A 21,068-nucleotide genomic window follows, 5' to 3' on the forward strand; every position below is an offset into this window, starting at 1 on the left:
AACATACCTTCTGATATCCCTCTGCATTCTAGGCCAATAGTAGAACCTTTGAACAAGTTCCAATGTCTCATTAAGGCCAAAATGACCACTCAAAAATCCATTGTGCTTTTCTTGGATCAAATTTTCCCTCATCAGTCCTTTGGGAACACACAGTTGTCCACCTTTAAACAACAAACCATTCTACAAAGTAAAGTCAACATATTCACTATGAAAGTGATTCTGAAATTCTTGACAAACCTTTTAAATGGCTGTAAAATCTTCATCCTTGGGGTACAAATCCTTGAATCAATCAACTCCAATACTCTGAATCTGCACTTCTTGCACTGTTAGTAGCCTTCTACTCAAAGCATCTGCTACTTTATTACACTGTCCTTTCTTATGCTTAATAGAAAAAGTATATGACTGTAGATACTCAACCCATTTAACATGCTTATGACTCAACTTGTCTTGTGAATTTAGAAAACTTAAAGCTTGATTATCTGTGTAAACAACAAACTCCTTAGGTAAAAAGAAGTGCCTCCACTTAATAAGAGCTTGAACAAGAGCATACAACTCGAGATCATAGGATGAATACTTCTTCTTGGCATCATTGAGCTTCTCACTAAAGAAAGCTACAGGTCTATTCTCTTGACTCAAAACAACACCAACTGCTATATTACTAGCATCACATTCAATTGTGAACAACTTGTCAAAACTAGGAAGAATGAGTACTGGTTGTGTGGCTACCTTTTGTTTCAAAAGTTCAAACCTTTTGTTAGCTGCATTGGTCCACTGAAACTTAGTCTTAACTCCTCCTTTGATGGCATCCAACATGGGTGCACAAATCTCACTGAATCCTCTGATAAACTTCCTCTAGAACTGTGCCAAACCATGAAAACTTCTTACTGCACTCTCTGTCTTTGGTGTTGGCCAATTTGTGATGGCTTCTACCTTTGATGTCTCCATCTTCAAATCTCATCCCGAAACTACAAATACGAGATAGACAAGTTCCTACTTCATAAACTCACACTTCTCCAAGTTTATTGTTAGTTGCTCATCATACAATTTTTGCAATATAATACTAAGATGCTCTAGATGTTCCTATTTAATTCTACTAAAAATCAAGATGTCATCTAAGTATACAACAACAAATTTATCAATAAATCTTTAAGCACTTCATTCATGAATCTCGTGAATGTACTAGGAGCATTACTAATACCGAATGGCATAACAAGCCACTCATAAAGTCCTTCATTGGTTTTGAAGGTTGTTTTCCATTCATCACCTTCTTTTATTCTGATTTGGTGATATCCACTCTTGAGATCAATCTTAGTGAAGTACTTTGCACCTCCCAAGCAATCCATCAAGTCTTCAATTCTTGGGATAGGAAATTTGTACCTGATAGTGATTCTATTTATGGCTCTTGAATCTGTGCATATCCTCCATGTTCCTCCTTTCTTGGGTGCTAATACTGGAGGTACGACACAAAGACTTATACTCTTCTTTATCAACCCTTGGTCCAACAATTCTTGGACTTGTCTAGCCACTTCCTTGTTCATTTCGGGAGTCATCTTATAGGCTACTTTGTTGGGTAATGATGCTCCAGGAATAAAACCAATCTGATGGCTAATGGCTCTAATAGGCGGTAGGGTTGCTGGTGCTCCATCACTTATGATTGTTTTGAAGTTGTATAGAATTTGCTGCACTTCGTAAGGTATTTGAACCTTCTTTTCTTGCTTTGCTTTCTTTGGTTTTACTATAAGAGCAAATCCCACTCCTTCTCCTTCCTTGAGAGTGTCAATGAACTCTTTTTCACTCACCAATGACACAGTTGGGGCTTTAGTTTTTTTGCTCTCTCCTTCATCAATTAGGGACTGGATGTGGTAGGTAACTCCATCCTTTTGAAAAGAATAAGAGTTCTCCTCTCCGTTGTGAATGACCAAAGCTCTTCTTTGAGTTGGTTCTTCTTTGATTGGCTCCTTAATCAAGGCTCTTCTCATCATTAAATTTTCTCCATCTTCAGGAGCTAAGCTCACATCTTGTGTCTTGCTGTTTTCTGCATCTTCTTGTGCATATGTCACTCTTCTTTCACTTCCTTGAGATGAAGAGGATTTCTCTGGACATCTATAGGCAGGGTGACCCAACTTTTGGCAATTGTAACACTTCATGGTGGAGAAGGAGGACCCTCTTCCCAGTTCACTAGATCTACCTCTTCCTGGGTTGCTAGATGATCCCTTTCCTCTATAGCTTCTTTTGCTATGTGAATTCTCACTTTGCTCTCTAAGTTTGGACTCTCCTTGGGACCTTTGATCTATTCCTCTTCCACCAAAATGGCCTCTTTAGCCTCTACCATCTTTTCCTCTGCCTCTTCCTCTATTGCTTTGTTCTTGCTTGTTTTTGCTCTTTTCCTCCACCTTTAGTGCCAACTGATAGCACTTATGCATGGCGTTAGGACTTAACAAACTCAAATCCTCTTGAATATTCCATCTTAAACCATTCACGTATCTGGCTATCTTGATGCTCTCATCCTCTACCACCTTGGATCTCAGACACAACTTCTGAAATTCCTCAATCTAGCTGCTCACATCCAAGTCTCTTTGCCTCATGTTTGTCTCCTCTTGTGCAACTGGATTTCATAGTCTTTAGGGATACAAGTTTCCCTCACCTTGGCTAACATGCCCTTCCAAGTAGCTATGGGGTTCTTACCCTCTTTTTGCCTCTCTTCTTGGACAAATTTCCACCAAGTTAAGGCTGCTCCTCTCAATCTAGACTTAGCTACTTTCACCTTTTGGGCTTCACCGATCCCATCACACTCAAAGTGATTCTCCATTCCTTCAATCCATTCAATAATTACTTCAGGCTCCATTTTCCCATGAAAAAGTGGCACTCCTTCTAAAGATTTTCCTCCTAAGGCTTTAATTGCTTTAAGGAAAGGTTCTTTCGGTAGAATAGGGTCTGGTTTAGGTATCCTATCCTCTTCTACTGATTCTTTTCCCTTCCCTTCATTGACCTAGATTGTTACTTTCTCAGTTTTATCCTCAACTGTGTTTAGTTTTCTCTCCAGTTGTGCTAATCTTTCTCTCAGGAGTTTATTGTCTTCCTCCTGATCTTCTACCTTCTTGGCTAACTCTGCATTAGTCACCATTATGCGACTATTGTCTCCTACTAATTCAGTATCAGACATCAACTACTTTATTCCCAAGTCTAAACTTGCTTTGATACCAATATGATGGGGAGGCTACCTATTTAACCATCAATTAGATTTCTTGACGGTTTGTTTCTATCCTTTCTCGGGTTCCAAGTCTACTCTTCTAGACTTCTAGGTGCTTCCCTACCATTTGTTTGCTTAACACCAACCTCAAGCTCACAAAGTAAGCTTGCTCACTATATCCTTGCAAGGGTGAAGGACACACTCTTGACTCTTTCCAAAACCACCCATCTTGTTTGGTTTAGCAAACTTTCCTCTTGATTACTCAATGTTTCAATCTCAGGCTTGTAGCCTTCTAGATCTTCTTCTAGTTCTCAGCAGTATCCTTCCTCTACAAGTTATCTCAATCAATTACTGATACCTAGCCAGACTACCATCAAGCTCGCCTAGGTTCAGTATATAAAAATGGCGATTGGCATTTCCTGGCTTCCTACTACTACTACTCTACTTCTACTGTACATTTTTGGCTCTTCCTGAAGAACTCCAATGGCCACATGGATCCCATGGTGGAGGTTCAATACAGAGCCATATTTACATAGTGAGATCAAAATAAAAATGAACAACAAAAAGGAACTTTAATTACATAACTGTAATGAAAAACTTAATCAAAATAAATAGTACAACGATAGAAAAACTAGAAAAAACAGATTGTATGTATTTCTTTTAGTGCTTCAACCTTCCAACATCCAACATCCAACCCTTTACAAATGCCCTTTGGGTCTTTAATACATTTCATCCATTGTGAAACACAGATGGTTTCAAACTGAAAAACAGTTACAAAATGGTCCATCGGCGTAGCCACAGAACCTGGCTTCCAACTGCCAATGTCAACTTTTTGTGCTCCGCACTTCCTATTGAGTCATTGGGAAGACAATAAAACTTCACTTCCGATGGCTGATGATAAAATCCATCTTTCACACTTTTCCCATCGAACGTCGAGATAACAAGAAATCCCTTCGTTCGATAGTCGATGCATATCTCCGCTTGCTGGGCATTTCTATCGGTCTTCGGGAAGATAACCGAAAAGCTAATCCGATCGTCCGATCTACTCGATCTCTCTTTTGTGCTTTGCCACGTGGTATTCATTGATTGGTTCTGGGGGCTCTACCTTGACATCTCAACATGACCTCTCTAACCGCCCAGAATGCTCTTCTTTTTCACTGGGTCCCACCATGGTTGCCAAGTCGCGAAAGATAAACTTTGATCATTTTCCCGTTGCGGTATAGCGATAGTCGTCCGATCCTTTTGGAAGCCGTAAGACTTGCTCACTTGTTATCGGCTAGCACTTTCCTATCGGGTCCGTCGGATAGAATTAAAACATTCTCTCCAATACCCGATAACTCCCATTGGGTCATCGATAAAGTGTGCAACAACTCCTATCGATACCCGATACAACTACTCCAACACAGGCGACCTCATCGGGATAAGACTTGTCGATCGGGGTAGGTCTTGCCGATAAGGAAAAACTCAAAAACTACAAAGAAAACAACCAAACAAATATCTACATGACCATAGGAGGGTCTCAAAAGTCAAAATTGGTCAAGTGCAATTCAACCCTTAGGTGGTCATGCACCGTAAAGCGAGGAGCATCAAAATTTGAAAGTTTAAATATGGCAAACTGTGAACTGGGTTTAGGCAAAAATTGGTCATATGACACAAAATGATGCTTAGGACATGTTCATAGAGCGATTTTCCTTTATTATTTATAATTTTCAAAATTCATCCATTTTCCACATTTTGACTGACAACAACATTGGATCACATGCTCACTCATTACACATAGACACATATTTGGGCCTTCATTCAACATTGGGACCAATTTGAAGTTCAAATTTTGGGTATGTCAAATATGGGGCAACACCTATGAATTAATATTAATACCTTTTCACATAACCAAAATCCACTTGCTATGCTGAGAAAAGTGGTTCGATTAAATTTGACCATTAGCTTGCTATTAACAAGGGCTTTTCTATATAATAACACCCTCCCCATTTGCTAAGGATGAAGGGAGAGTATGCCACATACGTGGTCAATCCCCCCATCCTATATACATGTTGCATGGTTAATAATCCCACAACCCACATGGGTAGGGTGGCAATGTTTCACTTTGCTATGTTTGCTAGTGAATAGGGTGTGCCTATATATAAGCACTTGCCCTATTAAATGGGTCGTTGTTAACATGGGCACTCACCTTGACATGGTCAACATGTAATAAAAAGTAGTATGATCCATTCACATATATGTATGTATGTATGTATGTATGTATGTATGTATGTATACATACATAGATATTAACATGAAGATTTAAACTTATCATAGAGATTCAATCAAACATTCCAATTAAGGACATTCAAACCATAACATTACTGTTGGTGTAAATAATTATTCATCATAGATATTATTACACTTACTTAAGTTTACTTAGGATAATGCATTTCATAGTAGTTTGGATATGAGACACTTGGGTGTTTGTGTCACATTGGGATAGTGTGTGTAGGAGAAATTCCACCTCTTATGGTGTTGATCTTGTTATTACACTATCACATCCACTTATTATGGAGTGATAATTCCACCTTCGGTGGGTGATCCACCTCATGTGGAATATTATATTATTTCTCCTACCTACCCACACCTATTTCCTACCTACCCTTGTTTCTTATTGAGCCACATGTCATATTTGTGTGCTCATACATATCCCTAGCCTTGCCTATATAAGCAGGGCTCTATTCATTGTATGTAACAATTATTGATCATCTTCTATTGATGAGAATACAATTTATTCTTGTCCTATATTGTGTCTCTATCTTGTACATTTCATTGACCTCTTGATCTTGGCAAAATCCAATAATTACGAAACATCACCGATTCGACATAAGGCAACTTACCATTACACCCAACTAAGTTAACTCAACTTGACCAACTAGGATGTGTGTGTGTGATAGCTCACTAAGGCACACATATAAGATTATTGAACCGAGTTCTTCTCCTGAGTGATACTCTTCCTCCTTTCCGGAGACTTGTTCATTTCCTGCATCCAACTTATCACATCACAACGGTAGTCAATTGTTATTAAAAAATACATATACATCATAGGTTTTCATCTTTAAATACTCAAAATATCACATTAATTGTACATTCATTCATTAGATTTCCAATCAAGATAAATATATTCAAAGCATGCTCATGTGTTAAAGTATTTTAACTAAACAAAGTAGCAGTAAATAAGTAATACCACGATGAGGTGTAACATGGTAGATGAAATATATTTAATTAAATAATAAAAATATTTAATTTCCATTGGAGGTTGAAATTGAAGTAATTAAATAACATTATTAAATTAGATGTGAGGTAGAATTTGAGATTTAATTAGAAGTGGTATTAGGTTATAGACTAAGTAAATAATATTTATTTGATAGTTAGTAATGAATCAAATTAATTAAATAATACAATTATATATATGTATATGTATGTGCATATATATATATGCACATACATATACATATGCACATGCATATACGTATACATATACATACACACATACTAAAAATTATTTTATTTTACTTTGAAATTACTTTATTTACTATATACATGGAGACATAAATTCTATGTGTTGGTTATTTTGGAAATATTACGTTTATTATTAAATACTAATATTTGGATGTGTAAATGATTATCAAATTTAAGATAAAGATAATAGTTATTGTTAACACACTCATGTCATTATACTCCACCCCTTGCTTTAGAATGTCTCTCTACATTAATTAATTAGTAGCAAATTAGATTAATTTAGTTAATTAACAATGATGAAACATTAGTATGGGATAATGTCAGGGCAGTTCTGTGTCTATAATAAGATTGCTCTTATGCTCTAGATGCTTACAAATTAGTTTACTTATATGTAAGGCATGATTCCTTATTCCTTAGAAATCAAAATGTTTGGTAATGATTTTATCTTTTTCCACTTATTAATTAATTGTACATTAAATGTCTTCAAATATCATAGTATAAAAACATGTCACACAAATATTATCACACAAAATGAGTAATAGAAATAGATATGAAAGTTGGATTTTGAATTCTTATTTTAAAATTTGAGGTCATGCTTGCATGCCTGATCAAGTCAAGCTCAAGTTATGTGAAAATAAGCCACATGCATAAGGTGATAATCTTAGGGTTAGGGGTGAATGCATAGAAGTGAAATAAAATAGAAAGAATATAATAAATAGAAATGGGTACAAATAAGAGCCAAATGGACAAGAGATTAGAGTAAAATCAAACACAAAAATATGTTGTCATTAAAACATTTTACCAAGAAAAATACAAAACATAAGAAAAAAGAACATAAATAGGTAAGCTAACTTGACTATGCACTACTTTGAAACCAAAATCCTTGATTATTCTCCTTAATTTAAAGAATTATTTAATTATTTTTAACATTGTCAACATTTTACCAAGAAAAATACAAAATATAAGAAAAAAAACATAAATATACAACTTTCACCATTGTAACCATGAGGGTTATTTAGTTATTTCTAAACATTGTCAATTAATGTTGTTATTTCATAAACTAATTTTGTGTGGACTTTCCTTTGGTTTGGTTTGGGGAAGCGTATGTTACTTAGCGCATAAGCGACCGTGGACTCTTCTTTAGACCGAGACCTATATATATGTTGCGGAGAGGGGGAAGATTAACAGAGCATAAGTTACCTACAACCCTCCACCATTGTGGACGGAAGACCTTGTTTGCATTCTTTTTCTCGCCCTGTTATTTGTTATGCTGACTGTTTGGTTGGACGAATGAAACAAAATTCTGTGTAAATTTTCTGTCAATTTGCGCCTGGAGTGGCCTTGAAGAGAGAATTGAGGGTATGGCTGCAGCGTCGGTGGCTGTGAATGTTATGTTGGGCATCCATGAGAAGAAGACGGGGTCGATCGATCTGTACAGGCCGCTGAGGCAGTATGTGGTAATGCACTACTCAGAGCGGGAGGCGCAAAACGTGGAAGAGGATCTGGAGAGGGTGAAGGAGTTGAGGAACGAGGTCGAAAAGGCATCGGACACGCTGGAGGTGCGGCGCGATCTGCTGCAGAGCTACTACAGGGCTCTGTGTGTAATGGAGTCGCGCTTTCCCATCAGCACCGAGAAGGAGCACGTACACACCATCGCTTTCACCTGGTACGATGCCTTCAAGCAGAACAAGAAGGCCTCCCAGCATAACATCCACTTTGAGAAGGCCGCCATCCTCTTTAATTTGGGCGCCCTTCACAGCCAGATCGCGCTCGCCGGGGATCGAACCACGCCCAACGGCCTCAAGCAGGCATGCAATTCCTTCCAAGCGGCCGCCGGAGTGTTTGCGTTTTTGAGGGATAATATTTCCATGAAAGCGTCACTGGGGTCCTCCACCCTCGATGTCTCTGTAGAGTGTGCAGGCATGTTGGAAAGGCTTATGCTTGCACAGGCGCAGGAATGCTTTTTCGAAAAGGTTATATCAGACGGCAAACCGCACGCTTTGTGTTCCAAAGTTGCAAGACAGGTCGGTTCATTCTGTTTATAGCTTTGGTTAATTTCTGTTCTCAAAGACGACCATAGTGTGAATTTTAATTAATTGTTGAATTGGCAGGTTAGTCTTTACTATGAAGAAGCACATGCTGCACTGAATCTTCCACCACTCAATCAACACTTTGATCGGACATGGATTGCACATGTGCAGCTCAAAGCTGCACAATTTAATGCCGAAGCTTGTTATAGATTAAGTCTTGACCTACACGACAAGGAAGAAATCGCAGAAGAAATTGCCCGGCTAAAAGCTGGAATTGCTACACTTGCAGATGGCAAGAAGTCTGCGAAAGGAGTGGCGGGACCACTCCTGGACGCAGTCAATAAGTTGGAGAGCAATATTAATCGAAATTTGGAAAGGGCAACCAAAGAAAACGATAGGGTATACCTTATGAGAGTTCCCGCAATTAACGCCCTGCCAGCATTGCCCACAGCTTCTCTGGTTAAGTCAACGCCCATGCACGAGTGTCTGGATGCTAGTAAGGAAAAAATGTTTGCCCAACTTGTCCCAGACAGTAGTGCAAAGGCCCTTTCTAGGTACACGGAAATGGTTGATGAGACAATTCGTGCACAGGCTGAGAAATTACAGCAAGAGAGTGAGATCACTAGAGTTAAGCTGAAAGAAATGGATCTTCCCGATTCTCTTCATGCTCTGGAAGGAAATGCTACTCTTCCCGAGCCGCTTAAGGAAGATGTTGAAGCTGTACAGGTTGGTGGTGGACCTGCAGGTCTGCAAGCTGAAATGCAGCAGTTAAAAGACTTAAGAAGAGTAAATCAAGAATTGCTTGTGCAAACCGAAGAGTTGTTGCAGAAAGAGTCGAGAGAGGATGCTCAGTTCAGGACACAATTTGGAACACGATGGACTAGGCCCCAGTCCAGTACTTTGACTAAGAACTTGCAGGATAGATTGAATAGGTTTGCTTCAAATCTGAAACAGGCAACTGAAAGCGATGGTAGGATTGAGCGTGCAATAAGAGACAACTATCCTTTGATGGGTATTCTCGACTGCAAACCAGTAAGTCGTCGGCTTAAGTCACCTCTCTTTTTCTTTGTTTGCGTGTTTCTGTGTTTCTGTCTGTGTCTGTTTCTCAAATTTGTGTTTTTCTAATCCGCTCTTTAATTTATGTTAAAATCACTATTCCGAAAATATTAGAAGATTAAAATGGAAACTTCATATAGGACAAACTTAAAATCTAAGTTCAATGATATGAGGAATGTTATTCACTGGCGATCACTTTATAACACGGAGGGATCAGATCGTTTCATGAATGGGCACCTTGCCATTGATTTTTTCTTTTCTTTTGTTACTGATTTATATCTTCAAATGTTATCATCTCTATTATTTTACAAAACTTTTTTCTCTATTATTTTACAAAACTTTTTTCTAATTCTTTACACAAATCTTCTCGATATTAAACTATCGGAGTTGATTGTGTAGCTCTATGGCTGTTGATGTCAAAGTCATGTATTTTCGAGGTCAAATGTGTGGTTCCATGAGTATTTTTGATCATTGCTGACAACTAAAATGATTCTTTATCATTTGGATTATTGTATATAGTCTTTCATTGGAACTTTTTTTTGTGGTGTTGCCTGTTTTGTCTGTATAAATGTTTTCCCAGCGTTCTCTTTGCTTTAAATTACTATCATTAACCGAACCTTAATGACAAACTATTTTTAATTTTAATTTGAACCCTTCACAGTTACACAAATTTAGAATGATAGTTGCTAGAGTCCAAGTTGAGGTTATAGTCTTGATTATTAGATTGAGTAAGAGTAAGGGCTGTCAGTTACTCAGTTGTTATGCTAAACTGAATTTAACACTTGTTTTGTAGTTATGATAGTGCATATTTTGTTTAGACCATTGCTGAATATTTAGATATATCTGATATGCATATAAACATTGTTTGATAGGTTCTCTAAAGCATTTGAACTCTTGTTTACCATTTCCAATTGGTTTCCTCTTAATAGTTCAAAGGGAATTTATTAGCGTTAGTGATTTTTCATGCTTTTAGCCCAAGATTTTAAAGCTGTATATATATAATTACTCACATTTTTATTGGATGTTTTCTTGCATGCAGATAGAATCTGCTCTTCCAAATCTTGCAAGGCCAATTATGTCCTTGGATGGTAACGAGGATGCTATTGTAGGGGCATTGAAGCAAAGCCTAGTAAGTATTGTGTATTCTACTAATACTGTTTTCATGTTCTTTTTCCCTGGAATCTGTAAATTATATGTCAAAAAAACCCAGCCTCTTTTTCTTTCTTGTTTGAGTATGTTCCCGAAGCTGTTACTCACTACAAGCACCTGTTTTAATGAACCATTGTATATAGTCATCAAGCTTCTTTAAGATGTCTTAACTCACATTGGATCAATTTCCTTATTCGTTTTTTTTCTTTGATCGGTAATTGTTTCATTGTATTAATATATCAAAAAAGTTACATACTTGAAAGAGTCGCATATAAAACAACTGTTCAAACCAAAAGAAACCATCCACCTAACCAACCACATATACAATCCAGAGCAACATAAGTCTGTCAAAACAAGCAGAGTCTGATGAAGTAAACAAAAACAGCATACAAAAGGAAACTGTTGTGGTTCACTGACCACCACAATCTTCTTGCCTTTATCACTTCCTGCCAAGTCGCGCACGCGCTGGTCCTCTTCATCAACGTGGTCGTCATGAGCTTCCAGGGGGAAGCCAATCCACAGTGTCCTGCAACCCAGGTTTTTCTTGGATCCTCTAGGCCGCCCTCTCTTCTTTTTTTGGGAAGAGCCCGAGCAATTTTCTTATATGTTATTGAACTACTCTGAGCAGATTGATTATGCCTTTTTGGGGTAATCATAAATCACATCCCAAGGTGAAATTATTCTTTGACAAGAAAAGACATCCAATCTTCATAGTATCATCCATAGTTTGAAAAATCAGATTTTTCATACAAAATTTTGACTTGGACTTGGGACTCAACAAAACAAAAACCTAATAAAAAATAAAAATGAAACTAGTGCATTTAGAGAACTCATAAGCATATTTTGATCATCGGTTTGTCATAACTCAAATATTACATGCCATATGACCTCAAATCAATAAATGACATGGTTCCACGGGGTTTCAAAACAGGTTGACCAATGGCATGGATCTGGGACAACATGGGGATGGTGATAAGTGGGGGTTTGGGGGCGGAGCCTCCAATTGGGTTGAGAGAGAGGCAGTGCCCTTGGCTCATTCCTTGTCACAGCATAGGGCAGGTCAGAGGGGCAGATCCCTTAGCACCAAGACCAAATTAAGGCATTTGAGACCACATGGAACCTTCATGGTGAATGCCATCTATCATAATTTTATCTCTATATTTTCAACTTTTCTCTAGCACCAAGTCCTCACTATTCCTAATTAAATCCTCATTCTTCCAATTCCTTCTCTTTGTGTGTTTTTGTCATGTGGATGCTGAAGACACATTATGTTGGGTGAAATAAGACCATAAATTGTCAAAAGAAATGAAGCGAAATAGTGAAAATCACCTGGGTTCTATTTTATCTTGTTGCCAAACAATTTCGTGCCAAGAACTTAGGAGTCTTATGGCAAAACTCGGCCAAATCCCAGCCTAAATTTGTTTTTCAGCCTGAGTTATTGTGGTGTGTTGGAAAACTCACAATTTGTGGCAAGTTAGTCGATTACGCACTGAGATTTCTTACTAAGCTATCATCAAGCTAGGATTTCTCAAAGAATTCCCATTTATGCTGTTTCAGTTAAGTACTACACATAGAATCACTTTGATTCTCATTTAAGTTTTGATTGCAAACAGATCCGATTAGTTCTGGGTTTATCTCAAATGATTTCTAGATAAGGGATTGTGTAGTCGTAGTCAGTCTTAACTCAAAAAACCCCTAAGTTGTAATCAAGGTTAAGTTCAGATTGCAGCTAGATTCCCTTTCCAAAGGTTATTTAACTCAATCAATTTAACTCTTAATCTTGGAGCATATATATATATAAACACACACACATACACGATTTGGCAACAATCCCTAATTTGCAAACAAGTTTAAGTTTAGTTTCCAAACTTTGCAGCTAAATTTTGCTTCCAAAGTTTATTTTACACAATTTTACACTTTATCTTGAAATATATTTTTGCATATACACACACATGCATATATGTATAATATATGTATATGTACACAGACACACACACACACATATTGTTTCCTCTCATATGGTGATCACAATAGTTGCAAACAACCATTCCTAGCTCTGTACCTGCTGTCCCAGGTTTCCAAGCAGGGTCGTGAGGCTTGCCACCATTCTCCTACTTGTAGATGTCATTATCTTTTTGAAAAAATGGAAATAAACTCTAGCAAGTGGGAAATAACAGAACAAAAATCAATAAAATCCTATCACCTTAGAATTAAATTAAAAAAAAAGAACTTTTACTTTTAGTTTTAATTAGTTTCTAAACCCTAATAGTAAATAAGAAATAAAACAAAAAGCAAACAGAAAACCTTAGCACAAAACATTTATAAATGAAGGAACAAACAGAAAGAAACAACTGGAAATCTGTTATTAGTTATATACGTTAGGTACATATGTTTTAAGTTTGAAATTCACAAACAGTTGCCGCCTTTGAGCTGTAGATAATGCATCTTTGATATTCAGAACACGGTGCAAACTGAAACTCCCCTGCTGCAAGCCTCCAAAATTGCTGCCGAGTAAAACAGACTTGAAATAATTAGCAAGCCTAAGATTGTCACTTAAATGAGTTAATGGGTGATCTTGGCTGCAAAATTAGTTAATGAGTTTTTGATCTATGGTCTAGACAACAAATCAACTAATTTGTTTGTCACACCCTTCTTGCACTTGGTCATAAAATGACTAGATCACAAGCATCCATCCACTTATCGTGCCTAGCTTTTTGCAACTTAGATTCAGTTTGCAAATTTAGAAGTGACTGCTTATTCATGTCAACAATGATTTCCTTGGCCATAAAATAACACTTTCACTTCTTAACTGCTTGAACTAGAGCATAAAGTTCTTTATCGTAGGTGCAATAGTTCAAAATGGAACCATAGAAGAGTTCCTGAATGATAACACACAGGCTTACCTCCTTGGAGTTTGACAACCCATGGCACAGTCCCTTGCATTTGGTTTCTAAATAAAAAAGCTGCTGCAAATTAAGCAAAATGAATACCACTGCATGGCTAATTCTCATCTTAAACTCATCAAATTAGTTTTGCTTACTAATTTATCAACTTAAGGACCTACATGGCAACATAACAGTGGCTGCTATGGTTGAGAAAGATTGATGGAGTTTCTCAAATATTGAACTGCACCCACAAAACTCATTGTGTTTTGGTTATTAAGAAGGCTTAGGCTATTTCAAATGGCCCCTACCTTTGTTGGATTGTTGCGAAGCTTTCCATCTCCAACCACATTCTTCAAGTAAATGAGTATTTTTTGTGCAAAGTTAACTTCTTTTCATTTAAGAGCAACTTGTCTTCCTTCAAAGCTTACAAAATTTCTTTCACATTGGTTAGATGCTTATCAAACGTCTTAATAAAGATCAAAATGTCATTCAAGTAAACGATACAAATATCAACAAATGGTTTAAGCACCTTATTTACAAGCCTTGTAAAAGTAGCAGGTAAATTATATAACTCAAAAGATAGAACCAACCATTGATACAAACATCCTCCTTATCTTGAATGTTTTTTCTTCACATCCTCCTTAATTCATACTTGGTGATAAACGGATTTCCAGTCAATCTTGTGGAAATATTTAGTATGTTGTAGCTGATACAAAAGATTGTTGATCCGTGGAAACAAGTGCGTCTGTGGAAACAAGTGCGTACAATTTTTCTTAGATACTTGAGCAATATCAGAATCATATGGTGAAATACAAGGACAGGTTGCAACTTAGTGAATCAAAAAGTGTAATTGTGTTTTAAGTTTAACCATAGTTGGACTACTCGCGACTCGGCTCGACTCGCCAAGCCCCTGGGAAAAAAACTTGGGAAAAATTCGGAAAAACTCGGCGAAAAACTTGTTAACTTAAAAACACGCTTAAATTTAATAAAAAATGCATTTTTTTTGCAAAATTTATTGAGAAGATGCATCCAATGAGTCAATAAATGATAACACAAAAGAAACAAGCTGATTCTAGATACAAAATTGTATCCTCATGAGGAATGTTGATGGCTGGAAGCCTGAAAGCAATATAGCAAATACTTTTTGTAAAACCAAAAGTAAATACATCATTACAAATTACAATTACAACTTCCTCTTCCCAGCTCTAGCAAAAACTTGGGGAGAGGTAGAACTAGAGGGTCTAGTCCTATAAGTCTGCAGTGGGCGTGATTGTGCCTCCTCGCTCGGTATGGCTGGCTCATCCTCCATCGTGGATGAAGCAATGTCTCCACTTGCTTTTGGCACTGGCAATGAATCCTCATCCTCTTCCTCTTCCACTTCCTCATCAATGTCATCCAGCTCAAATCCACCCCCCTCCTCCTCCATAGCCTGCCTCTCCAAATCAGTGATGTCAGTGTCGGAAAACAATGGAGGCTGCTCCTGTGATGTCCAATCACTGTAAGGATCTATATCATCCAAGTCAATTGGACCACCTTCTACTACCTCTACCTTCCTTACGCGCAATCGAAGATTATATTGCATGAAGACAAGGTCATTGAGGCGTTTCTGCGTTAACTTGCTCCTCTTTTTCGTGTGGATTGCTTCAAACAAGCTCCAATTGTGCTCACAATTGGATGAACTGCAAGGTTGACATTAATACAGATGCAAAAGCATATGGATTTCAAAGAATCGATGTTGTTCAATTAATCAAGGAGACAAAGCTCCTTTAAATAGAGTTACAAAGACGATGTTTCTAAAAGAAATAATCGTTAACTAGAGGCGAAATTAGAAACAACTTAAATGACCATTAATAACACAAAGAGAAAGATACTATTCTAATACCCTCCCTTAATGGTCATAGTTCTAATTACCAAGAGAAATAATAGAGAAGGTTGCCCCCTTCTTCTCAGAACATGCTGCAATAGAAGACAAGAGCCTGCCACTAACTCTGCCACTTGAGATGAGTCCGCCACCAACCCTCCCAGAAATTGTAGAACTTTTGGAGATACCCAAAACAACACCAACCGTCCAACCTAATGTTGGAGAACTGTTCCTCCCTGTAACTAGAGACACACCAAGAACAGTTGTCACGATTTTGAGGAAAAAATCGGCAAACCCTCCAAACTATTGCAGATGAGCAAGATGCCCGAAAAATAGACTGCAAACAAGAGACTAGTGCAGATGTTTGCACAACAACTCCAGGTGCGACTAAAAACAGACTGCAGCAAAGTACAATTTTTGAGGAAAAAATCATAAACCCTCATGATTTTTTTTTTACAGGGACAAAAAATATTTAAAAACCCACAGATAATTTTTAGGACAAAATTATTAAAACCCACAGATTTTTTTAAGGGAAAAAATATTGAAACTCGTCAAAATTTTTTTTTTAGGTAAAAAAGTATTAAAAACTGAAGCAAACATCGATGCCCATAAGCCATCTTCACATTTTTCGAGGCACGAAAAATGAGGTACTGAGAAGATGCTAAGCGCACAAAACCTAACTGCCTTCCAACTTCAAGTTGGTCAATGACGCCATCTTGCACGTTTCCCAATGCAAGGAAAACAAAAAAATTGAGAAGAGGCGTTGGCACAAAATTCAAAAAATTCGAATCCCAATGCAGAAACAGAGGCAGATGTAGGTACAAACTTAAAAAAAATGAAGTACGACGGGCACGAATTTCAAGAAAAAAATTCTAGCTGATCCAGAAAAATCCAAAGACAACCCAGAAATCCTTGCGAAAAACCCAGAACGAATCTGCTGTTGAATTCTGGATCTGCTGGCTCGAAAATCGAGGCACGAAGAAAATTCTGACGACAACCCGGTTGAGGTCCTGAAAAACCCACCACGAATCTGTACTCAGAATTTTTTTTCGATTGAATCTGGAGGGTCAAAACCCTAGCCGAAAATGCAGATATCCGTACAAAAATGGCAGAAAAAAATGTGTCGCATGGTTGCGCGAAATGCAGGAGAGACGGGTCGCGGGAGAGTGCAGAAAATAGCCAGAAAACCCTAGTAGTGCAGCCAAAACGAACTGCAATTTCGAATAAACAAAGAAATTTTTCAAAAAAAAACTGTTAAAAATTCATGACGAATTTTTAATTGAAAAATTATTTCGAAATTAACCAAGGCTGCTCTAATACCATAATACAGATGCAAAAGCATACGGATTTCAAAGAATCGATGTTGTTCAATTAATCAAGGAGACAAAGCTCCTTTAAATAGAGTTACAAAGACGATGTTTCTAAAAGAAACAATCGTTAACTAGAGGCGAAATTAGAAACAACTTAAATGACCATTAATAACACAAAGAGAAAGATATTATTCTAATAGACATAAGACTCTGAGGGCAAATTTTTTGAGATGTGGGGTGTTTCCACCCCAATTTTGCCACCAAGCATCTGCAAAATAAATAAAATGGAAAAGTTAGAAAGCAAAGAGAAAAGAAAAAACATAATTTATTAATCATTTTAGATCCCAAAATCCAAATGGCAAATATTATACCTAGGGTTTGAGTGGTTCTTCCTCTCCTAGCCAACTTTGAAGAGAATAGCTTACCCCTTACTCCCTCATAATTTTGGAGCTCACTCACAATGAGGTCTCTCTCCTCAACATCGGGTACCATCCTCTCAATGCATGTACTGAGGCCCTCCATGACCTCTCCATTCGGAGCTGAGTAAGAACCCCCAAACCTAAAATGAGGGTTGAGGAAGTACCCTGCTGCATGAATGGGTTGATGGAGCTGATTGTTCCACCTCCTATCAACAATTTCCCAAATGGGATCAAATTTGAGTCTATTCCCCTTGTACTAATTTTTGATAGACTCCTTGGCCCTATCCATGGCCTCATAAAGATATCCCATTGGGGTTTTATCCCCATCCACCAAGCGAAGAACTCGAACCAAGGGCTCTGACACCTACAATTGAAAAATACAAATTACAAAAAGATTAAATAATGAAGTTACAAATTAGTAATGAGAGACTGGAATCAAGAATTATTAAAATTTAAAAATTAAAGTTTTGAAGTTACCTTCACAATCTCTGCAGCTCTTTGTGCAAATTGGTTGTCGAAGACTATGCATGCGACAACCTCTCCTTCAGGCTTCTTTGAATAAGGTGAGTTAAGCCATTCTCTACTCACAAACATTTGTTTCAAAGAAGTCAATGTAGCAAGAAGGCTTTGCAACGTCAAGAAAATTGTTGCTTACTTTGTGACACCAACTCTCACCAAATCTTTCCCTTGGGTGTGCTGTCTCATCAAATTTAGGACCCGAGGCTGATTGTAAATATATTTGGTGATCCTCCTTGCATCTTCCACAACTGGAGTCACCAACTCAAGTTTTCCTATGTCCTTCAAAAGAAGGTCAAGGACATGTGTTGCACAAGGTGTCCAAAAAAGAGTGGGGTGCCTCTCTTGGAGGATTCTTCCTGCAAAAGAAGAATTTATTCTTAAGAAAGATGCAACCAAGTAAAACAAAGCCACAACAAATGAAAATATTGCTAATGCCTAAAGGTGATAATTCAAAAGGATTCTACCTAGTGACACATATGCTGCTGCATTATCTGTGAAGATTTGCACCAACTCTCTACCCCCACCTCCATGACGACATGCTCCAACATTCCAGCCAATGTTTCTGCACTTTCACCTTGCTGGAGGCATCAACAGATTTCAAGAACACTACATTGTCCTTGCAAGCAACCAAAAAATTGATGATGGTGCGGTTATTGCCATTTGTCCACCCATTAGAAAGAATGGTGCAGCCATAATTTGCCCATTCAATTTTTTGTTCCTCCATCACTTCTCTTGCCCTAGCAACTGCATTTGTGAGCAACCTGTAAGAGCAAAGTGAAATTAGGTCTTAGTACACAATTTTGATTTAATAAACAAGAAATCTAAAAAATAATTAAAAATGAAATCAAGTGGACTATGTAGTAATTTACTAACCTCCCACTCAAATCCTTGTGAGAAGGGGCCTTGTACCCCTTTCCTGAAACTGTTATAGCAGTCACCAAATTCAGCTAATACGGATTGTCCGTCACATTGAATGGAATGTTGTTGAAGTACCAAAAATCAGTTGCTGCAATGTCGGTTGTCTCATGTACCTCCCTATTCCATCCAGTGACCTCTAATGATGGTTGTGCTCCAGGTGTGTTCCTGGGCACAAAATAATCACCTATGGACCTTGATCGTGATGATGGAACAATGCCAGGTACTCTAGTAGAGGAAGCATAAGCGATGGGCGAGGTGGTGGTGGGTTTGCGGGTACGTGGGCCATGCCGAGAGCCCACTATGCCCTCAAGTGCTTCTTGTTCCTCTTCAATGACAACAGAAACACATTGAGATTCAGCTATGGCTGATTTCATGTCTAGCTTTGCCCTCTCCCTTTGCAATTTCTTCTCTTCCCCAGCTGCAAGTAGGGCATTCATTTCTTCATTGGTCCCAGGGCATGCTCTAGCATCATGCCTGTCTATTCCTGCAAGGTGGTATTTGAGGCAGTTGATGCCTCCATGAAGTATTTTCTCACACTTTATGCATATAACTGACCCAGGATCGGGTCCCTCATAGGCATACCTCCATGCCCCATCTCTAGCACCTTTAGGACGAGTGCCTATATATCTAGATGGCCATGGATCTAGTGGCCATTCGTCCCTTGCCATGATTAATGCTTACTTAACCTACACATATAAAGTGAAAAAAAAAGTTAACATTTTAGTTAAACAATTTAGCAAACTATCTACATTAGTTTAAATAAATTTAGACATCATTCAAAGTTTTTAAAACAAAAATATTAGGGTTTGATTTTTTTTTTGAAAACTAGAGATTCTTCAAAAAAATTGTGAAAAATTCAATAACTATCTACATTAGGTTAAATCTTTTGCAAATAACTTAGAAAGGATCTAGACTATCTAGGAATCATTTCTAATTCATCTAAATGCAACAAAAAATAAACAAATTGTTTTAAAAAAACATAGAAAAAAAAAACTAACCAACCTGGGAATCTGATTTTCCTTGAAAAATCACTTCAAATCCCCTTCAAATCCACTTGAAATGAGCAAGAATAGTTTGAAATCTCCTTGCTGGTCACTCTTCCCCCTTCTCACCAAAAAACCCAACTCAAAAAATGAAATGCAATGAACTTTTGACGTTATCATGTTATGTGCTGGCGCGACCAAGTTTTTAGCTCAAACTCGCTGAATTTTTGGGCGAGTAGAAGTCGTAACTACTTGCTTGGGCCAAAACTCGCCGAGTTTTCGGCGAGTAGTCCATCTATGGTTTTAACCTCATTGGCCTCTAGTAGTGATTGTCAATAGGTCCTAATGTTGGGGAGAGAGCTATCTGGCAACAATTGTATCACATTGTCTGGTTCTTTTACAAGGTAGCACCTTAGTCTCTTAACACTTCCTTAAACTGCTACAACATATCTTCTATTCTCTTCCGCTCTTTAATAGGAGGCAACATAGGAGAAGCATTGTAACAAAGAACTTCATTATCATCTTTCTTATATCATAAAAAGGAACAAAGCAAATTTCTCACTATCGTTTATTGTTTTCTTTGCTTTTGAAGTACTGATTAAAGAAAGTGTGGATTTATCTTCATAGGAGTTAATGACAGTGCTTGTTCTTGAGAAGTTTGCATTTCTCACATACATTTTAGGGCTGCCAAAACCTATACCACATAGAACAAGGTGCACACCGACCACAATGACTTTATCAATAAAATGGTTTTAATAGCAAGTTTAATTATTTATTGTTTTGTTGTCTCTATCTAAAGTCCTTGTTTAATCTATCCCAGTGAAGAAGGATCAGGATGATCATATACCTGCAAACCCAAATTGCCTACCAACTACTTAGAAATTATATTTGCCTATGAGCAAGAAAAATAGAAAACTTCAACCTTCGTAATGTTCCCGATTTTTAAAGTGACAATTAATTAAACTAATTTTTATTAAGTTGTCAAAAATAAAAAAATACTTAAATGACGACTTAATATTAATTAATTTAATAACAATAAAATAATATAATATTATTATGAAACTTTATTAAATACTTTATTAGATACTTCTTGGAGATCTTTATAAGGGGGTTCTTGGTGATGGATTGGATATGCTTATGATTTGATAAACGGTTTATGCTTTCTGGAGATGGAAACCTTCAGGAGTTGATAGCAGGGTTGGATGAAAATCTAACTCTTTTTGGGAGTGGATTTGTGAGGTAGT

General features: G+C 37.4%; 1 protein-coding gene across 1 annotated transcript in view; it reads left to right on the forward strand.

Annotated features, from left to right (window-relative positions):
- The first annotated feature begins 7,861 nt into the window (after positions 1–7,861).
- The window catches only part of LOC131077376 (vacuolar-sorting protein BRO1), a 69,830-nt gene continuing 56,623 nt past the window's right edge, over positions 7,862–21,068 (forward strand). The window contains exons 1-3 of the mRNA XM_058014863.2: positions 7,862–8,718; positions 8,806–9,756; positions 10,820–10,909. Coding sequence (XP_057870846.2) covers positions 8,056–8,718; positions 8,806–9,756; positions 10,820–10,909 — 1,704 coding nt within the window. The 5' untranslated portion in view covers positions 7,862–8,055. The remainder of the gene's footprint in view (positions 8,719–8,805; positions 9,757–10,819; positions 10,910–21,068) is intronic.

The sequence above is a fragment of the Cryptomeria japonica genome, chromosome 4 (genome assembly GCF_030272615.1).
Source record: "Cryptomeria japonica chromosome 4, Sugi_1.0, whole genome shotgun sequence".
Classification (NCBI taxonomy): domain Eukaryota; kingdom Viridiplantae; phylum Streptophyta; class Pinopsida; order Cupressales; family Cupressaceae; genus Cryptomeria; species Cryptomeria japonica.